This window comes from Sus scrofa, chromosome 15, assembly GCF_054392235.1.
Source record: "Sus scrofa isolate SSC_HxYL_T2T_F1_AM1 chromosome 15, Sscrofa_HxYL_maternal_Yorkshire_Landrace_v2.0, whole genome shotgun sequence".
Lineage (NCBI taxonomy): Eukaryota > Metazoa > Chordata > Mammalia > Artiodactyla > Suidae > Sus > Sus scrofa.
In genome coordinates this window covers 135,611,027-135,628,891 of record NC_139397.1, presented here as the reverse complement: position 1 = coordinate 135,628,891, position 17,865 = coordinate 135,611,027, and the positions used below count along the sequence as shown (strand labels likewise).

General features: G+C 49.9%; 2 protein-coding genes across 21 annotated transcripts; one reads left to right on the top strand and one right to left on the bottom strand.

Annotated features, from left to right (window-relative positions):
- The first annotated feature begins 173 nt into the window (after positions 1-173).
- On the top strand, positions 174-11,647 carry GLB1L (galactosidase beta 1 like). 5 transcript variants are annotated; one of them, XR_002339315.2, is made up of 18 exons: positions 174-289; positions 488-654; positions 895-1,045; positions 1,234-1,294; positions 6,297-6,391; positions 6,469-6,643; positions 6,732-6,790; positions 6,892-7,013; positions 7,122-7,162; positions 7,357-7,475; positions 7,790-7,864; positions 7,981-8,070; positions 8,201-8,314; positions 8,424-8,466; positions 8,589-8,720; positions 8,940-9,155; positions 9,306-10,645; positions 10,750-11,647. XR_002339315.2 is itself a non-coding variant. In XM_085000466.1 (16 exons), exons 1-16 carry the CDS (start codon positions 218-220, stop codon positions 9,573-9,575), a joined length of 1,959 nt encoding a protein of 652 aa, XP_084856592.1. In that variant the 5' UTR covers positions 174-217; the 3' UTR covers positions 9,576-11,647. The 5 variants fall into 5 exon arrangements, 2 of the variants coding, with proteins under 2 accessions (XP_084856592.1, XP_084856593.1); XR_002339314.2 differs by lacking the exon at positions 8,424-8,466; XR_014830150.1 differs by lacking the exons at positions 895-1,045; positions 8,424-8,466.
- Positions 9,675-17,746, bottom strand: ANKZF1 (ankyrin repeat and zinc finger peptidyl tRNA hydrolase 1). Of its 16 annotated transcripts, none has more exons than XR_014830147.1 (14): positions 17,613-17,746; positions 17,231-17,319; positions 15,118-15,230; positions 14,375-14,477; positions 14,063-14,256; positions 13,326-13,438; positions 13,085-13,232; positions 12,575-12,803; positions 12,237-12,383; positions 11,049-11,501; positions 10,755-10,866; positions 10,452-10,619; positions 10,229-10,314; positions 9,675-10,022 (listed from the first exon to the last, which is right to left on the bottom strand). XR_014830147.1 is itself a non-coding variant. In XM_085000457.1 (14 exons), the coding sequence occupies exons 2-14, from the start codon at positions 17,376-17,378 to the stop codon at positions 9,899-9,901; spliced, it is 2,157 nt and encodes a 718-aa protein (XP_084856583.1). In that variant the 5' UTR covers positions 17,379-17,408; positions 17,613-17,746; the 3' UTR covers positions 9,675-9,898. The 16 variants fall into 16 exon arrangements, 12 of the variants coding, with proteins under 12 accessions (XP_084856583.1, XP_084856588.1, XP_084856581.1 ...); XR_014830148.1 differs by having other exon boundaries at positions 17,231-17,408; positions 17,626-17,746; XR_014830149.1 differs by having other exon boundaries at positions 17,231-17,408; positions 17,676-17,746.
- Positions 17,747-17,865: the final 119 nt, after the last annotated feature.

Sequence of the window (17,865 nt, the reverse complement as noted above, 5' to 3'; positions counted from 1 at the left end):
GATACAGCTGGTTCATGAACTGCACTTTGAGTAGCAAGATGTGGAGGATTTTTACAATAACTAACAGAGTAACGGATGGCTGCAAGCTAGAGACAAAGTCCAGACTGACTGCCTGGCAACTTGAGGTGATCTCCGCCCACTTGCTCCTTGCGGTTCCCTCCCAGGAATCTGCCACGTGACAGTCGGACCACCGTCTTTGAAGAGCCCTAAAAGTGCCATGGCTCCCGAGAAGCCTTTCTGCCTACCCTCCCTGCTGCTGCCGCTCCTGACACTGCTGCTGCCGCCCCAGGTAAGATGAGAGGATCAAACCAGCCAGCTGGGTGCAGTGGGGCGGGATCGGATCTGATGGAGGAGAGAACGAAAAAGTGAAAACAAAACATTGGGAGGGGCTCGTTCCATCTCCTCCGTTCTTGACAGACGCTGACACCGCCCTCCCCCCCCCCCCTCGACTCCAGACTCCTGCTGAGCATGGTCTCTCCCTTTGCAGGCAGACACTCGGTCGTTTGTAGTGGATCGGAACCACGACAGATTCCTCCTGGATGGGGTTCCGTTCCGCTACGTGTCTGGCAGCCTGCACTACTTCCGGGTACCGCGGGTGCTGTGGGCAGACCGGCTTTTCAAGATGCGAATGAGTGGCCTCAACGCCATACAGTTGTAAGAAGTGCTCACAAGAGCCGTGGAAGGGTGGGATTTACACTTCTTACCACCCCCTTAAGAAGGGGATCGCGACAGGAAGATTGGCTGGGTATGAGAGGGGTTCTAGCTCCCGGGCCTCCAGGCTAAGGGTGGGAAAGGGCAGGCCAGGACCTCCTTGCAACAGCTTCCTGGAGATTCCCTGCCAGGCCTTCCCAGCATCTCCCCACCTTGGGCCCTGTTAACCTCTTCCTTTCTCAGTTATGTGCCCTGGAACTACCATGAGCCAGAGCCTGGGGTCTATAACTTTAATGGCAGCCGCGACCTCTTTGCATTTCTGAAAGAGGCAACTTTAGCGAACCTGTTGGTCATACTAAGACCAGGACCTTACATCTGTGCAGAATGGGAAATGGTGAGTTAACTGGAGAAGGGATAGAAACAAAGCCACCCAAGTGGGGTTCCTAGACTCCTCCCATCTGCCCCCACTCTAGGGCCACTTCCATGACTATACACTCAACTTCCTCCCCTTCTTACCTCCCCTTCTCCACCCCCAGGCATCAAAACCCACACACTTCTTTGTTGACTTTGTGTTTGTCTCAGGGGGGTCTCCCAGCCTGGTTGCTTCGAAAACCTAAAATTCACCTGAGAACCTCAGATCCAGGTGAGTTGAGACAAAAGATCTAACACAGAAAAAAGCAAATGACAACAAAATAGGTCATTTGGGTGCCCCAAACAGATGAGACCATCATCTAACTGGACATCATTCATTTAAATATTTGAGTGTTTTTGTCATGCCCGGCAGGAACTGGGGGACCAGACAGACCCAGTCTGGAAGAAATATTTTTAAAAAACAACCCCAAAGCCCTTAAGATTATTGCAAACTATAAAAATAGTAACAGTGGAGTTCTTGTTATGGTGCAGTGTAAACAAACCTGACTGGTATCCATGAGGATGCAGGTTCAATCCCTGGCCTCCCTCAGTGGGTTAAGGATCCGGCATTGCTGTGAGCTGTGTTGTAGGTCGCAGTTGCGGCTCATATCTGGCATGTCTGTAGCTGTGGCGTAGGCCAGCAGCTGTAGCTCTGATTCAACCCCTAGGCTGAGAATTTCCATATGCCTTGGGTGCGGCCCTAAAAACAAAACAAAACAAAAAAACACAAATAAATAAAATACTACACAAGAAAATAGACAAGGAGTTGATATAGTGAGTAACAGAGAGGGCCTCTTTTAGGGAGGGAGGTCAGAAAAGACTTTTCTGAGATGACATTTCAGTTGACTCTAGAAAAAGGAAAGCACTGGTCATATGAAGAGTGAGGTTAGAACAAGCAATTAGAAGGAATGGTATCTTCTAAGGCCCAGAGATGGGAAGGAACGTAGCATGGCTGGAGCACAAGGTGAGGAGAGAGTAATATGTTATGAAATGGGAGCTAGATAGGGACTTAATGCAGGACCTTACAGGCCATTGTAAGGGGCTTTTTTTTTTTTTTTTTTTTTTTTTTTTTTTTTTTTGTCTTTTGTCTTTTTAGGGCTGCACCCTTGGCATATGGAGGTTCCCAAGCTAGGGGTCTAATCAGAGCTGTTGCTGCCAGCCTACACCAGAGCCACAGCAACACCAGATCCAAGCCACGTCTGCAACCTACACCAAAACTCATGGCAATGCCGGATCCTTAACCCACTGAGCAAGGCCAGGGATCAAACCTGCAACCTCATGGTTCCTAGTCAGATTCATTTCCGCTGCGCCAAGACGGGAACTCCAGGGGCTATTTTATTATAAGCACAGAAGTCATTGAAAGAGTTTCACCAGGCATATCTGATTTGTTTTCAGACTGCGTTCAGATGTGGAAAATGGATTGAGGGGAGCAAGGGTGGAGATGGAGAAACTAGTTGGGAGACTATAGCTGTAGCTGAGGAGAGAGGAGGTGGCTCCTAGATTGTGATAGCATTGGACATGGAAAGAAGAGGACAGAATTGAACTATAGGTGGGAGACAAAAGTTATCAGGACTCGACTGATAGATTTTGATGAGAAAGGGGTGGGGGCAGTGTGGGTAGGGGTGGGAAAGAAAGGAATCAAGTTTCTGGCCAGTCAAGGTAGTGGTGCCATGTACTGTCTTAGGAGAGATTAAAGAAGACTAGGGGTAACAAAGGAACAAGTGTTTTGGGGAAGTAATAACTCTGTGCTGGCCATGTTAAATTTCTATCCTGTCACACTCCAGGGAGGATATTAAGTAAGCCATGGGATGTGTGAGTGTGGAGCTTCGGAAGAGGTCTGAGCTAAAGGTATAAATTTGGGAGTCATCAGTCTAAAGATGGCATTTAAATCCATGGGTACTGAGACATCACCTAGGGAAAAAGCGTAGAGAAAGAAAAGGTGAGAGGCCCAGTATTTCAGAAAGTTTGGATTTAATTTCAGGTGCAAATAGGTCATTAGAGCAAGGGAATAATTCTATCTGCTTTACACCTTTTAAAAAGATTGCAGATGGAGTTCCTGTTGTGGCGCAGTGGTTAACAAATCCACCTAGGAACCATGAGGTTGCGGGTTCGATCCCTGGTCTTGCTCAGTGGGTTAAGGATATGGCATTGCCGTGAGCTGTGGTGTAGGTCGCAGACTCAGCTTGGATCTGGCGTTGCTGTGGCTGTGGCATAGGCCAGTGGCTACAGCTCCGATTAGACCCCTGGCCTGGGAACCTCCATGTGCTGTGGGAAAAGGCAAAAAGACAAAAAAAAAAAAAAAAAAAAAAAAAAGATTGCAGAGCTCTCTTGTGCAGTGGGTTAAGGATCCAGCATTATCACTGCTGTGGCGTGGATTCAATCCCTGGCCCGAGAACTTCCACATGTTGTGGGTATGGCCAAAAATAAAATAAAATTTAAATTAAAAAATTTTAAAAATAGGGAGCTCCCGTCACGGCTCAGTGGTTAATGAACCCAAGGATTCAGGTTCGATCCCTAGCCTCACTCAGTGGGTTAAGGATCCGGTGTTGCCATGAGCTGTGGTGTAGGTCATAGACTGGGCTCGGATCCAGCATTGCTGTGGCTGTGGCTGTGGTGAAGGCCGGCAGCTGCATCTTTGATTTGATCCCCAGCCTGGGAACCTCCATATGCCATGGGTGAGGCCCTAAAAAGACAAAAGACAAAATTTAAAAAAAAAAAAGTTTATGGTCTTAAGTCAAAATGCCTATAGCTGCTGAGGACTCTCCAGGTGCTATTTGACTTCTTAGGGTGCTGGAGGGCTTTATGCCACTTACAGCATTTCCCAACCTCAATTGTCTATGATGTATATTTAAAATGATAAAGTATCGCTAGAACACTGACGTGTAATCTCTGTTTTCTTAAGAAAATCAGTGACCCCTTCATTGCTAAATCTGAGATGATTTTTCAGGCCTTGTCCTCCTTGACCGGTCAGCAGCATTCAGTACAGTTGCTCACTTTGCTCTTTGAAATGCTCTTCTCTTGGTTTCCACACTTTTTGGCCCCACCCTTCCCCCTGCAATCTTTCCGACCACTCCTTCTCAGTCTCTTACTGGTTCTTCTGCATTTCCCTTTCCACTAAATGCTGAGGTGTCTCAGGGCTCAGGCCTTGGGATGTCTCTGTCTTTATTTCCTTTATGATGTCATCCATTTCCATGGCTTTAAATTCCATCTGATAGCTGATGACTCTGAAATATGTATCTCCAGTCAGGACCTTCTAACTTCCCAAAACGTATATCCACCTGTCCACTTGACTTCTGCACTTGGAGGTCTAAAAGGCATAATGCTACAGCTAAGGGCCTCCATACAAGTTGTTCGTATCATCTCCGTATCTCCGTATCGCAGTTAATGGCAAATCCATTTTCCAACTGATCAGACTAAACATTATGGTAGAACTCTTCACAGGTGTCTTTCTCTCACACCCCTCATTCAGCCCATCAAAAAATCCCATCAGCTTCATTCTTAAAATATATTGAATTCTATTACTTTTCATCACCCCCACTGCCACCATGTAGGTCCATACCACCTCTTCTCAGCTGTATTACTTTGCTTTTTGGGTGGCGGGGTGGGGGGGAGAAGGGGGGGCACACCTGCCCCATATGGAAGATCCCAGCCTAGGGGTCACATTGGAGCTACAGATGCTGGCCTATACCACATCCACAGCAACGAGGGATCCTAGCCGTGTCTTTGACCTCCACCACAGCTCATGGCAACACTGGATCCTTAACCCACTGAGTGAGGCCAGGGATCAAACCCGCATCCTCATGGATTCTAGTTGGGTTCTTTAACCACTGAGCCATGAAGGGAACTCCCTCAGCTGGATTACTTAATAACTCCCAACTGGTTTCCCTTCTCTGCTCCTCCCCCATGTAGTCTATTCTCAATTCAGCAGTTACTGTGATCCTATTAAAAGATAAGTATACAAACTTTTTTTTTTTTTGGTCTTTTTTTTTGTTGGGGAGGGCCACACCCTCAGCATATGGAGGTTCCCAGGCTAGGGGTCGAATTAGAGCTATAGCTACCAGTCTGCACCACAGCCACAGCAACACAGGATCTGAGATGCATCTGCGACCCACACCACAGCTCATGGCAACGCCAGATCCTTAATCCACTAAGGGAGGCCAGGGATCGAATCTGCATCTTCATGGATACTAGTCAGATTCATTTCCAGTGAGCTACAACGGGAACTCCTACATACGTACTTTAGATCATGTCATTTCTCTGCCTAGACCTCTCCAGTATTTTCTCATCTCATTCAGAATATGAACCATGGATTCCTTAAAATGGTCTACTAGGTCCTACCTAAAAGGCCCAGTCACCTCCCTGACCTCTGCTCTTCTCTGCATTGTTCACATTGGCTTCTGTGCTGTTCTCCAGACCCACCAGGCACGTTCCTGTCTTGTGGCCTCTGCGCATGGCACTCCCTCTGTCTTCCTGCACAGCCACCTCGGTGGGGCCTTCCCTGGGCTAACCTCTGAAATTTAAACTCCTTCCACCTCACCATTTTATACCTTCCTTCCCTGCCTTTTCTCCTTGGCACCAGCATACTACATATTTTACCTACCTTATTTAATTCAGCGCTTCCCTCACTGGAAGGGAAATCCCACAAGGGCAGAGATTTTGGTCCATTTTGGTCCATTCTGTATCCCTAACACTTAACACAGTACTTAGTGCAGTCAGCACCCATAAAGATTTGTTGAATGGGATTTCATGTACGCTTGGATTAAAGGAGGCAATACAACCTGGGCTTCCTTTATACAGAACACAAACTATAAAGGAATTAAATGTTTTAAGAATATACAAAACATTTTACATTTTGTTTAACTCCTGTCTATAGGAGTTCCTGTGTGGCTCAGCAGATTAAGGATCCAGCCTTGGCACTGCAGTGGCTCTGGTCACTGCAGGGGCACTTTTGCATGCTGCAGGTGCAGCAAAAACAAACAAACAAACAAAAAAAACTTACAAGAAAAGCTGCTTTGTTTCCTATGCTCAGATTTAAATATATAAGTGCTTAAGGTTGAGAGTTTCTTCTGACAAATCCCCGCTTCGCAGGTGTAGTTGTGGACCTGTAGTTGTACGTGGGATGCAAAGTGCAGCCCAGAGTTCAGGCAGCACTGAAGTCGCTAGTACTGATGCTGGGGGTGGGGGCCGAGGAGGTGACGGTGCCCTAGTGAGCAGTGCCCTGCCCCTTCCTTTAGACTTCCTGGCCGCAGTAGACTCCTGGTTCAAGGTCTTGCTGCCCAAGATATACCCATGGCTTTACCACAATGGAGGCAACATCATTAGCATTCAGGTACACGTGGCAAGTTGACTGGGCTGGGGGATGGAGGTGCCCGTGTCCTTACCTCCGCTTTTCCTTTCCCGGGGCAGGTGGAGAATGAATACGGTAGCTACAGGGCCTGCGACGTGAAGTACATGAGGCACCTGGCTGGGCTCTTCCGTGCGCTGCTGGGAGACAAGATCTTGCTCTTCACCACAGACGGGCCCGAAGGACTCAAATGCGGCTCCCTCCAGGGACTCTATACCACTGTAGATTTTGGCCCAGGTCTCCCGAGCAAGGGTTCGGAGTGAAGTCTGGGGAAGGGGTACCTGTTCTGTGTTGTTTAGCTGCCACCTTTGCTTCCTTCCTGCAGCTGACAACATGACCAAAATCTTTGCCCTGCTTCGGAAGTATGAACCCCACGGGCCACTGGTGAGGAGCCAGAGGGGAGGGCAGACTAAGCAGAAGTCAGCGTGGGGAATGGCTTGAGCAGGGTTCCCATCTCACTCACAGCTCCTTTCACTTCACTCTAGGTGAACTCTGAGTACTACACAGGCTGGCTGGATTACTGGGGCCAGAATCACTCCACACGCTCTGTTCCAGCTGTAACCAAAGGACTAGAGAAGATGCTAGAGTTGGGAGCCAGTGTGAACATGTAACTGGAGACACTGGGGCCAACGTGAATCTGTAAGTGGGTGTTGGGGATGAAAGTTAAGATGCAGTGGGTCAGCTTTTACCTTTCCCTCCACTGCCCCCACTTCAGGTACATGTTCCATGGAGGTACCAACTTTGGATACTGGAATGGTGAGTCCGGATGGTCCCTGGGGTGGAAGCAGGGGGGCAGCAAGGAATTCACATCTGGGGGCTGCATGGATTAGGATATCTAGAAGCGGGATATGGGCACTCCTGCCCCTTCTGACAGCAAAATCCTCTGCGTGATCGCTTAGTGCCTGTCCTCTGCAAGATGCACTGATTTAATGAAATTGGTCTGACCCCAGGTGCTGATGAGAAGGGACGCTTTCTTCCGATCACTACCAGCTACGACTACGATGCACCCATCTCTGAAGCAGGGGACCCCACACCTAAGTTTTTTGCTATCCGAAATGTCATCAGCAAGGTGCCCTACCACTTCATTAAGCACCAAAGGCTTTTTACGGACTTGAGGGGAGGGAGTGCCCAAATTGTTTGTAACAGGGTCCCATAGATCAGTAGTTGTCTGGGCCAGAGAGTCCCCTGAGCATCCCCCGGCAGCGTTTCGCACCCACCCAAACGGGACTGCCTGGGGAGATACACACAAATATGTACAAAATTAGAATCTTCATGGCCCCTGAAGCCCTTCCCTGAACCCCTGGTTCAGAACCCTGCGTGGGGTCTTGGAATAGAGGGGCTTGGTGTGGTCTTCCTATGGCTCCTGAGAGAATTTGGGCTCAGTTCCAGGAAATTCCCTTGGGACCTTTACCTCCCCCCAGCCCCAAGATGATGCTTGGACCTCTGACCCTACAATTGGTAAGCTCCTCCCCAATTTCTCATTCTATCCCTTTATTCTCTAAATAGCCTAACCTGTCCTGCCCTGTATTCTGAAACTTCCCTCTTATTCTGATACTTCCCCCTTATTCTAATAGGATGGGGATTTGCTGGCTTTCCTAGATTTCCTGTGCCCACAAGGGCCCATCCATTCAATCTTGCCAATGACCTTTGAGGCTGTCAACCAGGTAAAGCGTAATCCCACACCCAGTGGGTATGGCAGCAGCTATAGCAGGGGTTCCCTTAGCTAGGCATCTTGCCCGCAGCATCCTTTCTTATCTCTCAGCACCTTTTAAAAGCTCACTCTTCCACACCCAGGACCGTGGCTTTATGTTGTACCGGACCCATCTGACCCATACTGTTTCTGAGCCAACACAGTTCTGGGTGCCAAACAATGGAGTCCATGACCGTGCCTACGTCATGGTGGATGGGGTGAGAACCTAATTCTAGGCTTTGTCAGCCCATTTCCTCTCCCTCCCAGCACCCATTGGCCTCAAGTTTCCCGTATCTACCCTTTCCCATTGCCTGCTCACATTTGCAGGGGATCCAGGGATAAGCTGGGATGAGGAAGAGTGTGACTGAGGGTAAGGTTCTAGAATGGATGGGTAACCGACAGAAGGGCTACATTCTCTGCCCTCGAAGTATGTGTCCTAATGTGGCTTCCTGTGCGGTGAGCCCTTCCTCTCACAGACATCCTCATCCACAGGTGTTTCAAGGTGTTTTGGAAAGAAACATGGAACACAACCTATTTTTGATGGGGAAAAGGGGAGCCAAACTGGATGTTTTGCTGGAGAACATGGGGAGGCTCAGTTTCGGGTCTAACAGCAGTGACTTCAAGGTGAGCTAGCTTTGCCCACTCCCTACCCCCATACTCTTATTGATCAGACTCCCCTGGAAAGATAAGGACCTAATGGAAGAGAAACAAGAGCTTAAGTCCTCAGGGCTTAGGCACCAAAATGGTTTGTGGGGATCTGGACATGGCCTCATGGGCCTGTTTAGGAATAGTGTGGCTTTAGAACTTAGTGAATGATGAGTTTTTCATCTGCCTTCTTCACAGGGCCTATTAGAGCCGCCCATTCTGGGGCAAACAATCCTTACCCCGTGGCTGATGTTCCCTCTGAAAGTGGATAATCTTGTAAAGTGGTGGTTTCCCATCCAGTTGCTAAAAACCCCCCATCCTCAAATTCCCTCTGGCCCCACCTTCTACTCTACGACCTTTCCAGTTTTCGACTCAGGCGGGGACACATTCCTCTATCTACCTGGATGGACCAAGGTACTGGATGGGGCTGGAGGTGGGGCGGTAAGAGGAGAAGCAGGGAAGGAGGGGCAGCAGAAATTATCCCTCTGATTAGAAACCCCACAGGGGATACTTCTACTTCCTGGAGCACGGATCCTTTACTTTCCTCTCCTCGCTCCTCCCCAGGGCCAAGTCTGGATCAATGGGTTTAACTTGGGCCGCTACTGGACAAAGCGGGGCCCACAGCAGACCCTCTACGTGCCAAGACCCCTGCTCTTTCCTAGGGGAGCCCTCAACAAAATCACAGTGCTGGAGCTAGAAAATGTGCCTCCTCAGCCCCAAATCCAGTTCCTGGATAGGCCTATCCTCAATAGCACTCTGCATAAGACATACATCTATTCCCTCTCAACTGATATACAAGGTGACTCTGAACCAATGGAGTTGAGTGGGCACTGAAAGAAAGGTAACCCTTGGACCTGGGACACGGAGCGGGCAGGATCCCTGGTGCTATGCTAGCCACAGTGACCACAAGGAACCAAAGGCCACAGGCCTGAGTCTAAGTACAAGGGCAGCTTCCTTGCCAAACTTTATTGTGATTAAAGTTCCGGAGACAGTACCAGCTCCACACACCTCTGTGGCCCTCTTTGCCCTGCTTCCCCAGCGTCCCTCACCTTGATCTTCCAAATGCCCTCCGGTTTTGTGGGGAAGAAGAAACCTAGGGCCAGTGTGAATGTGCCTGCCCAGGGCCTAGCAGTGGCCCCAGGTGGAGCTGCCAGAGATCAGGAAGAGGGCTTCCCGGCCTGACGGCGATGCTCCTGGAGGCAGCGTGTGGAGCAGAAAGAGAAGTCGAGGTAGTGAAAGGGAATGAGGCCTTGGAGGGATGTCCCACAGCTCCAGCAGCGTCTGCACAAGAGGAAGAAGAACGGCTGGGCAGGTTTCCCAGAGACTTGCCCATCCAAGCTTGTCCTATCCCTCCTCCTGCCGCTTCTCTTTTTATTCCAGAGGTTCCCAGAACATCTCAAATCCCCACATCAGCCTTTCTGAACATGGAGCAGGCACTCTGTACTTGTCCAGAATGATCCCTACGACATCACAAGCCCCCCACGTACCGTACGTTGCCAACTGCAGGGTCAGGGATCTGCGGGGTGGGGGCTCCCACCTGGGCAGCTAGTCGGCGCTCTGCAGCCAGAGCTCTCTGAGGGGAGGAGAAGTTGTATTGAGGACAAGGCCCCAGTGATGGAGACAGTACCCAAGAAGTGACAGCCGTGCACCAGGGAAGGGATCCGACCTCTCAGGAAGTCTTGCTGTGGAAGGAAAAACCTCTGGCCTCACCTTCTCTCGGTCACTGAGGGCAGCAAATCGCCTCTGCTCTTCTTGCTCCTGCTTGTCCTGCTCCTGCCGCTTCCGCTGCTGCTCCTCCCGGTGCCGCCGGGCTGCCTTCTGCTCCCTTTTCCGAGTGGCCTGCCGGGCTTCCATTTCTGCTGTCAGTGGCCCTGGCACCTGGAGGATTTCCGGGAAGGTATAAGGTAAGACCTATCTGTACGAGCTGTCCTCGGTAAAACTAGAAGAAAGCAGCAAAGATCTAGGCAGGATCTCTGATGCCTTCCCACTCTGCTGCTTCCTCTTCCAGCTGACCTGAGCCTTGTTGTAATCGTAAGCATCTGGATGCTTCTCCATGAACCTCCGGAACTCATTACGTGTCGATTTATCAGCTGCAACCGTATACGGGGGCCGGTTCCGGGAGTCCCTAGGTGCAAAAACCCCCCAAGATGGGTTCATTTTGCCTCCTGCACCTCCGGCGTCACCCAAGCAGACCAAGGGAAATACTGTCAAGTAGCCAATGCCCAGGTTAGCCTCCAGAACATTCTCTGCATACCCCCAGAGGGATCAGCAATGAGACCCTTACTTACTGTACAGTGGGGTCCGCACCTGCATCCAGCAGCAGGTGAACCACTGAGCCTCTCCCAGCTGCGGCTGCTGCGTGCAGGAGGGTGAAGCCACCGGAGCCCAATGGGGCACTGAGCAGAGACAGAACTCGAGGGTCCACGGGGCTGGCAGCTAGCCAGGGCTTCAGCAGCCCCACATCGCCAGCTCGGCACGCGGCCAGAAGCACATCCCAGAGCTCTGGTTGACCAGGGAGCTTGGCCTCCTCCTGGGGAGGCCCCAGAGGGGCTGCCTGTGAGAAGGCCTCATCTTCTGGAGGTTGCTGAGGAAGAGTCATTTGTGCCCCAGCCTCCAGGTCTCGTTTCCTCTCCCTCTTATTCCTTTTCCTCTTCCTCTGCTTGGGCAGTACCTCAAACTCACGCAGATCCAGGGTCCCCAGTGTCAACTCCACTAGCTCCAACTCTACCTGGGAGCCATCCTCTCCCTCTGACTCAGAACCTAGGGGAAAATTTGATACGTTAGATCCTTCTAAAGAATAAGCAGAAGGTCGAAGGGTGTGTGGGCCACCCCATATGCATATGAATGTACGTAAAAAGGTAATTCAGATCATCTTGCAATAAAATTGTTTGTATTTTATCACCCAAGATAGAGTAGCATGTCAAGAACTGAAGCTTTTAGTATCATGTGCAAAAAGGAGGTTCTCAGCCCAGACGAGGACAAGCCCAGAAGAAGCTATGCAGGGATGGGTCCCAGATGTTCCTGGGACAGCCTCAGGGTGGTGCACAACAGGGGAACACGTGGAGCAGGGGACAGCCACGCAGGCCAACAGTCTGCAGTGAGGGAAGCAGCCCTTGGCCCCAAACCAGAGCATCCAAGAAGACAGGTAAATTATGGAAGATCCACACTGTACATATTCCAGCATCAACTTCATACTAAGACCTCCAAGCACTAGAATACATCAGTGAACAGAAGCGATGATAGGAGATTTGGAAAAGTCACTGAACACTTCTCAGTAAGTGCCACCACATACTCCACACTATGAACAGACGTGTGTGTGTGTGTGTGTGTGTGTGTGGGTGGGTGGGTGGGTGTGTGGGTGTGTGTGGGTGGTGTGGGTAAGGGCTTACCTATACATGGGGAAGGGGGTAAGTTATGAGAGTAGGGGATTTGCCACTGCAATTCTAGGACAGACCCCCAGAGAGAGATTTGACAATTGCCAGATGGTGCTCAAACCCTGTTTGGGAGCTTCCTCCTTCTGCCCGAGCCCCTCATTATCATCGCTGGGGACCTTGGTTTCTTCCTTGATAGGCTTCCTTTCTCTCACTGTCTTCCAGCGGGTCTGAGGTAAATCCAACCTGGCTGTTGCCCGGGGGTCTTCTCCTGCCATAAACAAAAGACGTTTCTCAAATTTAGCTGAGGAGAAGCCAGCCAGGGTTTCTCTCAATGAAAATGCCATTGGACTGCAGTCCAAGGGCTATAAAATCATCTGGTTGAACGAACAAGAACCTCAGGCTTGGGCTAGAAGGGATGGGAAGGTCTAGGGAGCCTGGAGGCCTGGACCGAAGGCTCACCATGGACATGCAAGGTGGTCAGCTTGTGGAGCACTCGCTGGAGCTCTTGGAAGGTGGGTCTGCGGGTAGGGAGGGGGATATCCCAAAGTCGGGGGTCCCCCCGCTGCAGGGGAGCCTCACGACCTGCAAAGAACAAGGCCCGGCCAGAGCGGGGGGCACGCAGCATTATCGTCCCGGCCTCCTCCAGTGCCTTAGTCCAGTCTGGTCCTGCCAGCAGGTCACGAACATCCTAGAAAAGAGAGTAATTCACCCTGCATCGCTTCACTGGCTACATTTAAATCTCTAGCCACAAAATGGCCCACAGGTTGCGTGTAGGGAATGGAAGGCAGAAGATAATAGAGGAAGAATGAGAGGCCTAAGACTGCTGGGCATTCACCCCTCTTCTGCCTCCATCCACCCAGAAATAAAGGCTGGGAGGACAAAGGAGCCAACCTCCCTACTGTAACATTTAGTCAAGTGAGAGGGAAAAATGGATTAGAAGAGCAGCCAGATCTGGGACATTGAACTTACCTTATATAGCGTGGCTTCATTGTAGCGCCTCAGGTTGGCTCCAGCAGAGCGAGGAGCTGCACCCCGGGCGTCCCGAAGCCCCTGGGCTGTGCCCCGCTTGGCCCGCACTGTGTAGCGGTGAAAGGTTTTGTGTGTCAACACTTCTCGTCTGTAGACAGCACAGACTCAGTACCGGAAACCAGCTGGTCCTCCCAGGCTAAGAGGATCCATTCCATCCAGACCCCATGCAGCACCCTCTCACCCTTGGAAAACGGCACCAGCAAAGTGGCCAGCAGCGGCCATGAGCACCACGCAATATCTGGGCCCTCCACTCTGCAGGTTCTGTAGCAGCAGTTCTGGTTCTTCTGGAGGCACCTGGATGACAGAGGAGCAGCACAAGTAATATCCGTGGCACGTAGAGAGCAAGGAACAGGAGTTCTCATTGTGGCTCAGTGGGTTACGAGCCTGACTAGCATCCATGAGGATGCGCATTTGATGCCTGGCCCCTGGATCTGGTGTTGTCATGAGCTGCAGAGTAGGTTGCAGACGTGGCTTGGATCCCGAGTTGCTGTCTGTGGCTGTGGCCAGCAGTCAAAGCTCTGATTCGACCCATAGCATGGAACCTTCCCCATGCTGCAGGTGCGGCTTTAAAAGGAAAGAAACAAGTGCCAGTGCTAAGTCTTTCACATACACCACCTCGTTTAATACAACTGCCCCGTGCTTGTCTCCACTTTACAAATAAGAAAATGAGGCTGTAGAGGCAGTTGAGAAAAAGTAGTAGAACCACAAACTTAGATTGGCCTGTTTCCAAACTTAATTCCATTACACTTGACTGGTCTAAGGTTCAGGCCAGTTTAATCCAAGACTGTGCTGTCAAGTGCAATATCCATCCCCCAACAGGAAGGAAGGGAAGAAGGGAGAAAGGGCTATGCTGAGGGGAAATCTAGGTTGAGCGTACAGAAGGCTGGGGTTGACCACACAACCCGTGCTGGCACTTGCCTGGCGGGGGCCTAGGACACAGCGATAGGCATCAAGAAACTGGCCCTGGGCGTTTTGGAAAAGAACACGATGGGGATGGAAGCCTCGGGGTCGGTTAGGCTTCTCAGCCTCAGCTCTCTCCTCATCCTGTATCTGCAAATCCTCCTCGCTGGCTGAGTCTGAGTCTTCCGATCCTGAGATGCTGGAAAGATCTCCTGAGAACAACATGAGATATGCAAGTCTGATGCCCCATCTTTGACCTTTCCTCAAACTCCAATCTAGGGTCTTCCACCCCCATTCCTATTTCCACACAGGTCCCCCACCAGTCATCACCTGTGGAGCTGTGCTGTTCAAATTCCAAGGCAGACAGGAGAGGCTTATCCTTAAGACGCTGCTTTAGGTTAAACCGGTGCCAGTCAAGCTTATAATGCTCCCTCTAGCAGAAGGCAAAAAAAAGGGGATTCCCATTGTGGCTCAGCAGGTTAAGAACTTAACACAGTATCCAAGAGGATGCGGGTTTGATCTCTGGCCTCTCTCAGTGGGTTAAGGATCCTGCATTGCTACGAGCTGCAGCCTGGGTCACACATGTGGCTGGGATCTGGTGTGGCTGTGGCTGTGGCCTAGACCAGCAGCTGCAGTTCTGATTCGACCCCTAGCCTGGGAACTTCCATATCCCACAGGTGCAGCCATAAAAAGAAAAAAAAGAATAGTAGAAAGCAAAAAAGGGAAGCACAATGTGGAAGTATGCCCTGGCTCGGCTTTTTTTTTTTTTTTTTTGGCCACACCTGTGGCATGCAGAAGTTCCTGAGCCAGGGCTCAAACCCATACCACAGCAGCAACCTGAGTCATAGCAGGGACAATGCTGGATCCTTAATCCATTGAGCTACCAGGGAACTCCCCAGCTTGGCCTTTCATGGTACCTAAGACCTGTAATAGAACTCCAGAAAGTATGACTGGAAAACACTAACTGCCTTTCAGAACATGGACCTTTATTAAAGCCAAATCAAATGTCTACATCTTTTCACCCACCGTTACAGGTCTACTGCCACCATTTAGCTCTCCATCTGGCCTTTTACCTGCTCCTGGTGGTTCTGGAAGGTCTGGTCACAGGTTGAACAACACAACTTCTCTGAAGTATCCAGAGGACACTGGAGTGGTTTTCTTTCTGGGCTTTTTTTCTCCCCTGAACCTAAACAAGGGGAGGGTAAACAGAGGTAGAAAGAGTCTAAATTCACAGCGCCTGGGATTACAGTCACTGTCTGATACACAAACTAGAGGAGGATACAAAAGAAATAGCATATCCCTGCCTTCAAGGAATATACAGTCTAGTGATCATGGCATAGCAATCACATGTAGCAAATATGCTTCCGGTGAATGTAAAATGAATATAAATCAAATATTGTATGTAAATTAACCAAAGAGGTTGTTTAGATGAATCCAGAAAATAATTTCTGGTAAGGTTAAAATTATTTTTAACTGTGCAAAAACCACTTCCCAAATGCCAGTTTTTTTAAGTTTATATTTCTAATTACAGTGTGCAGTTTGTTTAAAAAAAGATACAAGAGGGAGTTCCCATTGTGGCTCAGCTGGTTGCAAACCCGACTAGTATCCATGAAGATGCAGGCTCCATCCCAGGCCTCGCTCAGTGGATTAAGAATCTGGCATTGCTATGAGCTGTGATATAGGTCAAAGATATGGCTCAGATCCCATGTTGTTATGACTTCAGTGAAGGCTAACAGCTGCAGCTCCAATTTGACCCCTAACCTGGGAACTTTCATATGCTGCAGGTGTGGCCCTAAAAAGCAAAATAAATAAGTAAATAAAATTTTTAAAAGGTTCAAGAAAAACAAACTAAACTTGTACAAAACCAAGACTAAGTGTTTTATATTCAGCAAGAAGGAATGACTGATTGGAATACAGTTAAATTTGGACTATATCAGGAATTTTGAAACTATATCTAGGAGTTTCCATTTTGGCTCAGTGGTAACAAACCCGAGTAGTATCCATGAAGATGCAGGTTCGACCCATGTCCCTGCCCAGTGGATTAAGGATCCAGCATTACCATGAGCTGCGGTGTAGGTCACAGACATGGCTAAGATCTGGGGTAGCTGTGGCTGTGGTGTAGGCTGGCAGCTAGGGCTCCAATTCAAACCGCAGCCTGGGAACTTCCATATGCTGCAGGCACAGCCTTAAAAAAAATAAAAATAAAAATAAAAAACTTTTACAAATTAAAAGAAACCATATCTAGGAATTTTGAAGTGTTTTTGCAGGCAGTGGGGTTAATGTGATGAGGCATAAGAAATGGCAAGAGGAGTTCCCGTCGTGGCACAGTGGTTAATGAACCCGACTAGGAACCATGAGGTTGCGGGTTCGGTCCCTGCCCTTGCTCAGTGGGTTAACGATCCGGCATTGCTGTGAGCTGTGGTGTAGGTTGCAGACGCGGTTCGGATACCGCGTTGCTGTGGCTCTGGCGTAGGCTGGTGGCTACAGCTCCGATTCGACCCCTAGTCTGGGAACCTCCATATGCCGCCAGAGCGGCCCAAGAAAATGGCAAAAAGACAAAAAGACAAAAAAAAAAGGAAAAGAAATGGCAAGAGATTTGTTTGGAGACAATTCAGGAGCCTGTGCTGGAACTCCAGAGATTGATTTTTTTTTTTTTTGACCAGAAAATAGACTTTAATTTTACATGTACAAATATTGCTTTAAATTCATAATAGTTAAAAAGCATATATACGAACTTCGGCTTAAAAGGAAAAGTCAAAAGCAGGAGTTCCCGTGGTGGCTCAGTGGAAAGGAATCCGACTAGGAACCATGAGGTTTCCGGTTCCATCCCTGGCCTCGCTCAGTGGGTTAAGGATCCCGCGTTGCCGTGAGCTGTGGTGTAGGTAGGTCACAGACGAGGTTCCGACCTGGCATTGCTGTGGCTCTGTCGTAGGCTGGCAGCAACAACTCCGATTGGACCCCTAGCCCGGGAACCTCCATATGCCACAGGTGTGGCCCTCAAAAGACAAAAAAAGAAAGTAAAAAGCAAGCATTCTGCAGTTGAGAATTGATAAATTTATCCAGAAGATGTCAACAAGGGCTCCTAAGCTGGGAAACGCCGATAAGAATGTGTTCCCTGGAGAAGCAATAAGCTCCAAAGAGCACAATCACGTCCCTCCTGGGTCCACCCCAACACTTTCCAGATACCTGGACAGGAAGTCCGCAGAGTCTGGGCCAGAACCTCTCCAGGAGCGTGGCTCACCAGGCGCAGGCCCTGAAGGACTGGAGCATCCGCGCTGAGGTCAAAAAGGGAGATCGACACAGAAGCCTGAGCTGCAGCTGGAGCCGGCGACATGGCTGAGCAGAGATTACTTAGAAGCAGCTCCTGGAGCAGAAAGGCGCTTAAGATACAGAGCTCCCCAAAGCATGATCCTGCTGCCGCGTCTCCTGTCTGTGTAACTTGGAGTCGGCCCTGGGGTTAATATGCGATCTTAGCCCGCTTTCTCAAACCGCCAGTCTCGGAACACACAGGAGTGAAATGGGAGCAACCAACAGAGTTAATTAAAATCACCGAGGTTCCTTAACTAACCGCTCCTCGTTACCCGTGCCATGAGCTTCAGCAATGACTAAACCGCGTGGACTCGTCTCAGACCTCAGAAGCTGCAGCAAAGGTCCCCGGGAGCCGAGCCGCATGGACGTCTACAGTTCGAAACCCGGATTTCTGCAACACCACAACAATCTCGTCACTACGGAGCAGCAGAGAGGACACACGGTACCGCCTAGACCTGAGCTCCGCCCCGTGTAGGGCGCACTATTGGTCCCCAGATGGTCCAAGGCCCGCC

What these genes read in the sequence shown, in the direction of transcription:
- GLB1L (XM_085000466.1), top strand. Translation starts at nt 218, where the DNA reads ATGGCTCCCGAGAAGCCTTTCTGCCTACCCTCCCTGCTGCTGCCGCTC. An exon ending in CACTGTAGATTTTGGCCCAG is followed by an intron (nt 6,644 to 6,731) that starts GTCTCCCGAGCA and finishes TCCTTCCTGCAG; the next exon opens with CTGACAACATGACCAAAATC. An exon ending in GACCTCTGACCCTACAATTG is followed by an intron (nt 7,865 to 7,980) that starts GTAAGCTCCTCC and finishes TTATTCTAATAG; the next exon opens with GATGGGGATTTGCTGGCTTT.
- ANKZF1 (XM_085000455.1), bottom strand. Translation starts at nt 17,716, where the DNA reads ATGCGGCTCGGCTCCCGGGGACCTTTGCTGCAGCTTCTGAGGTCTGAG. An exon ending in TCTGCGGACTTCCTGTCCAG is followed by an intron (nt 15,231 to 17,230) that starts GTATCTGGAAAG and finishes CCCCTTGTTTAG; the next exon opens with GTTCAGGGGAGAAAAAAAGC. An exon ending in TGAACAGCACAGCTCCACAG is followed by an intron (nt 14,257 to 14,374) that starts GTGATGACTGGT and finishes TGTTGTTCTCAG; the next exon opens with GAGATCTTTCCAGCATCTCA.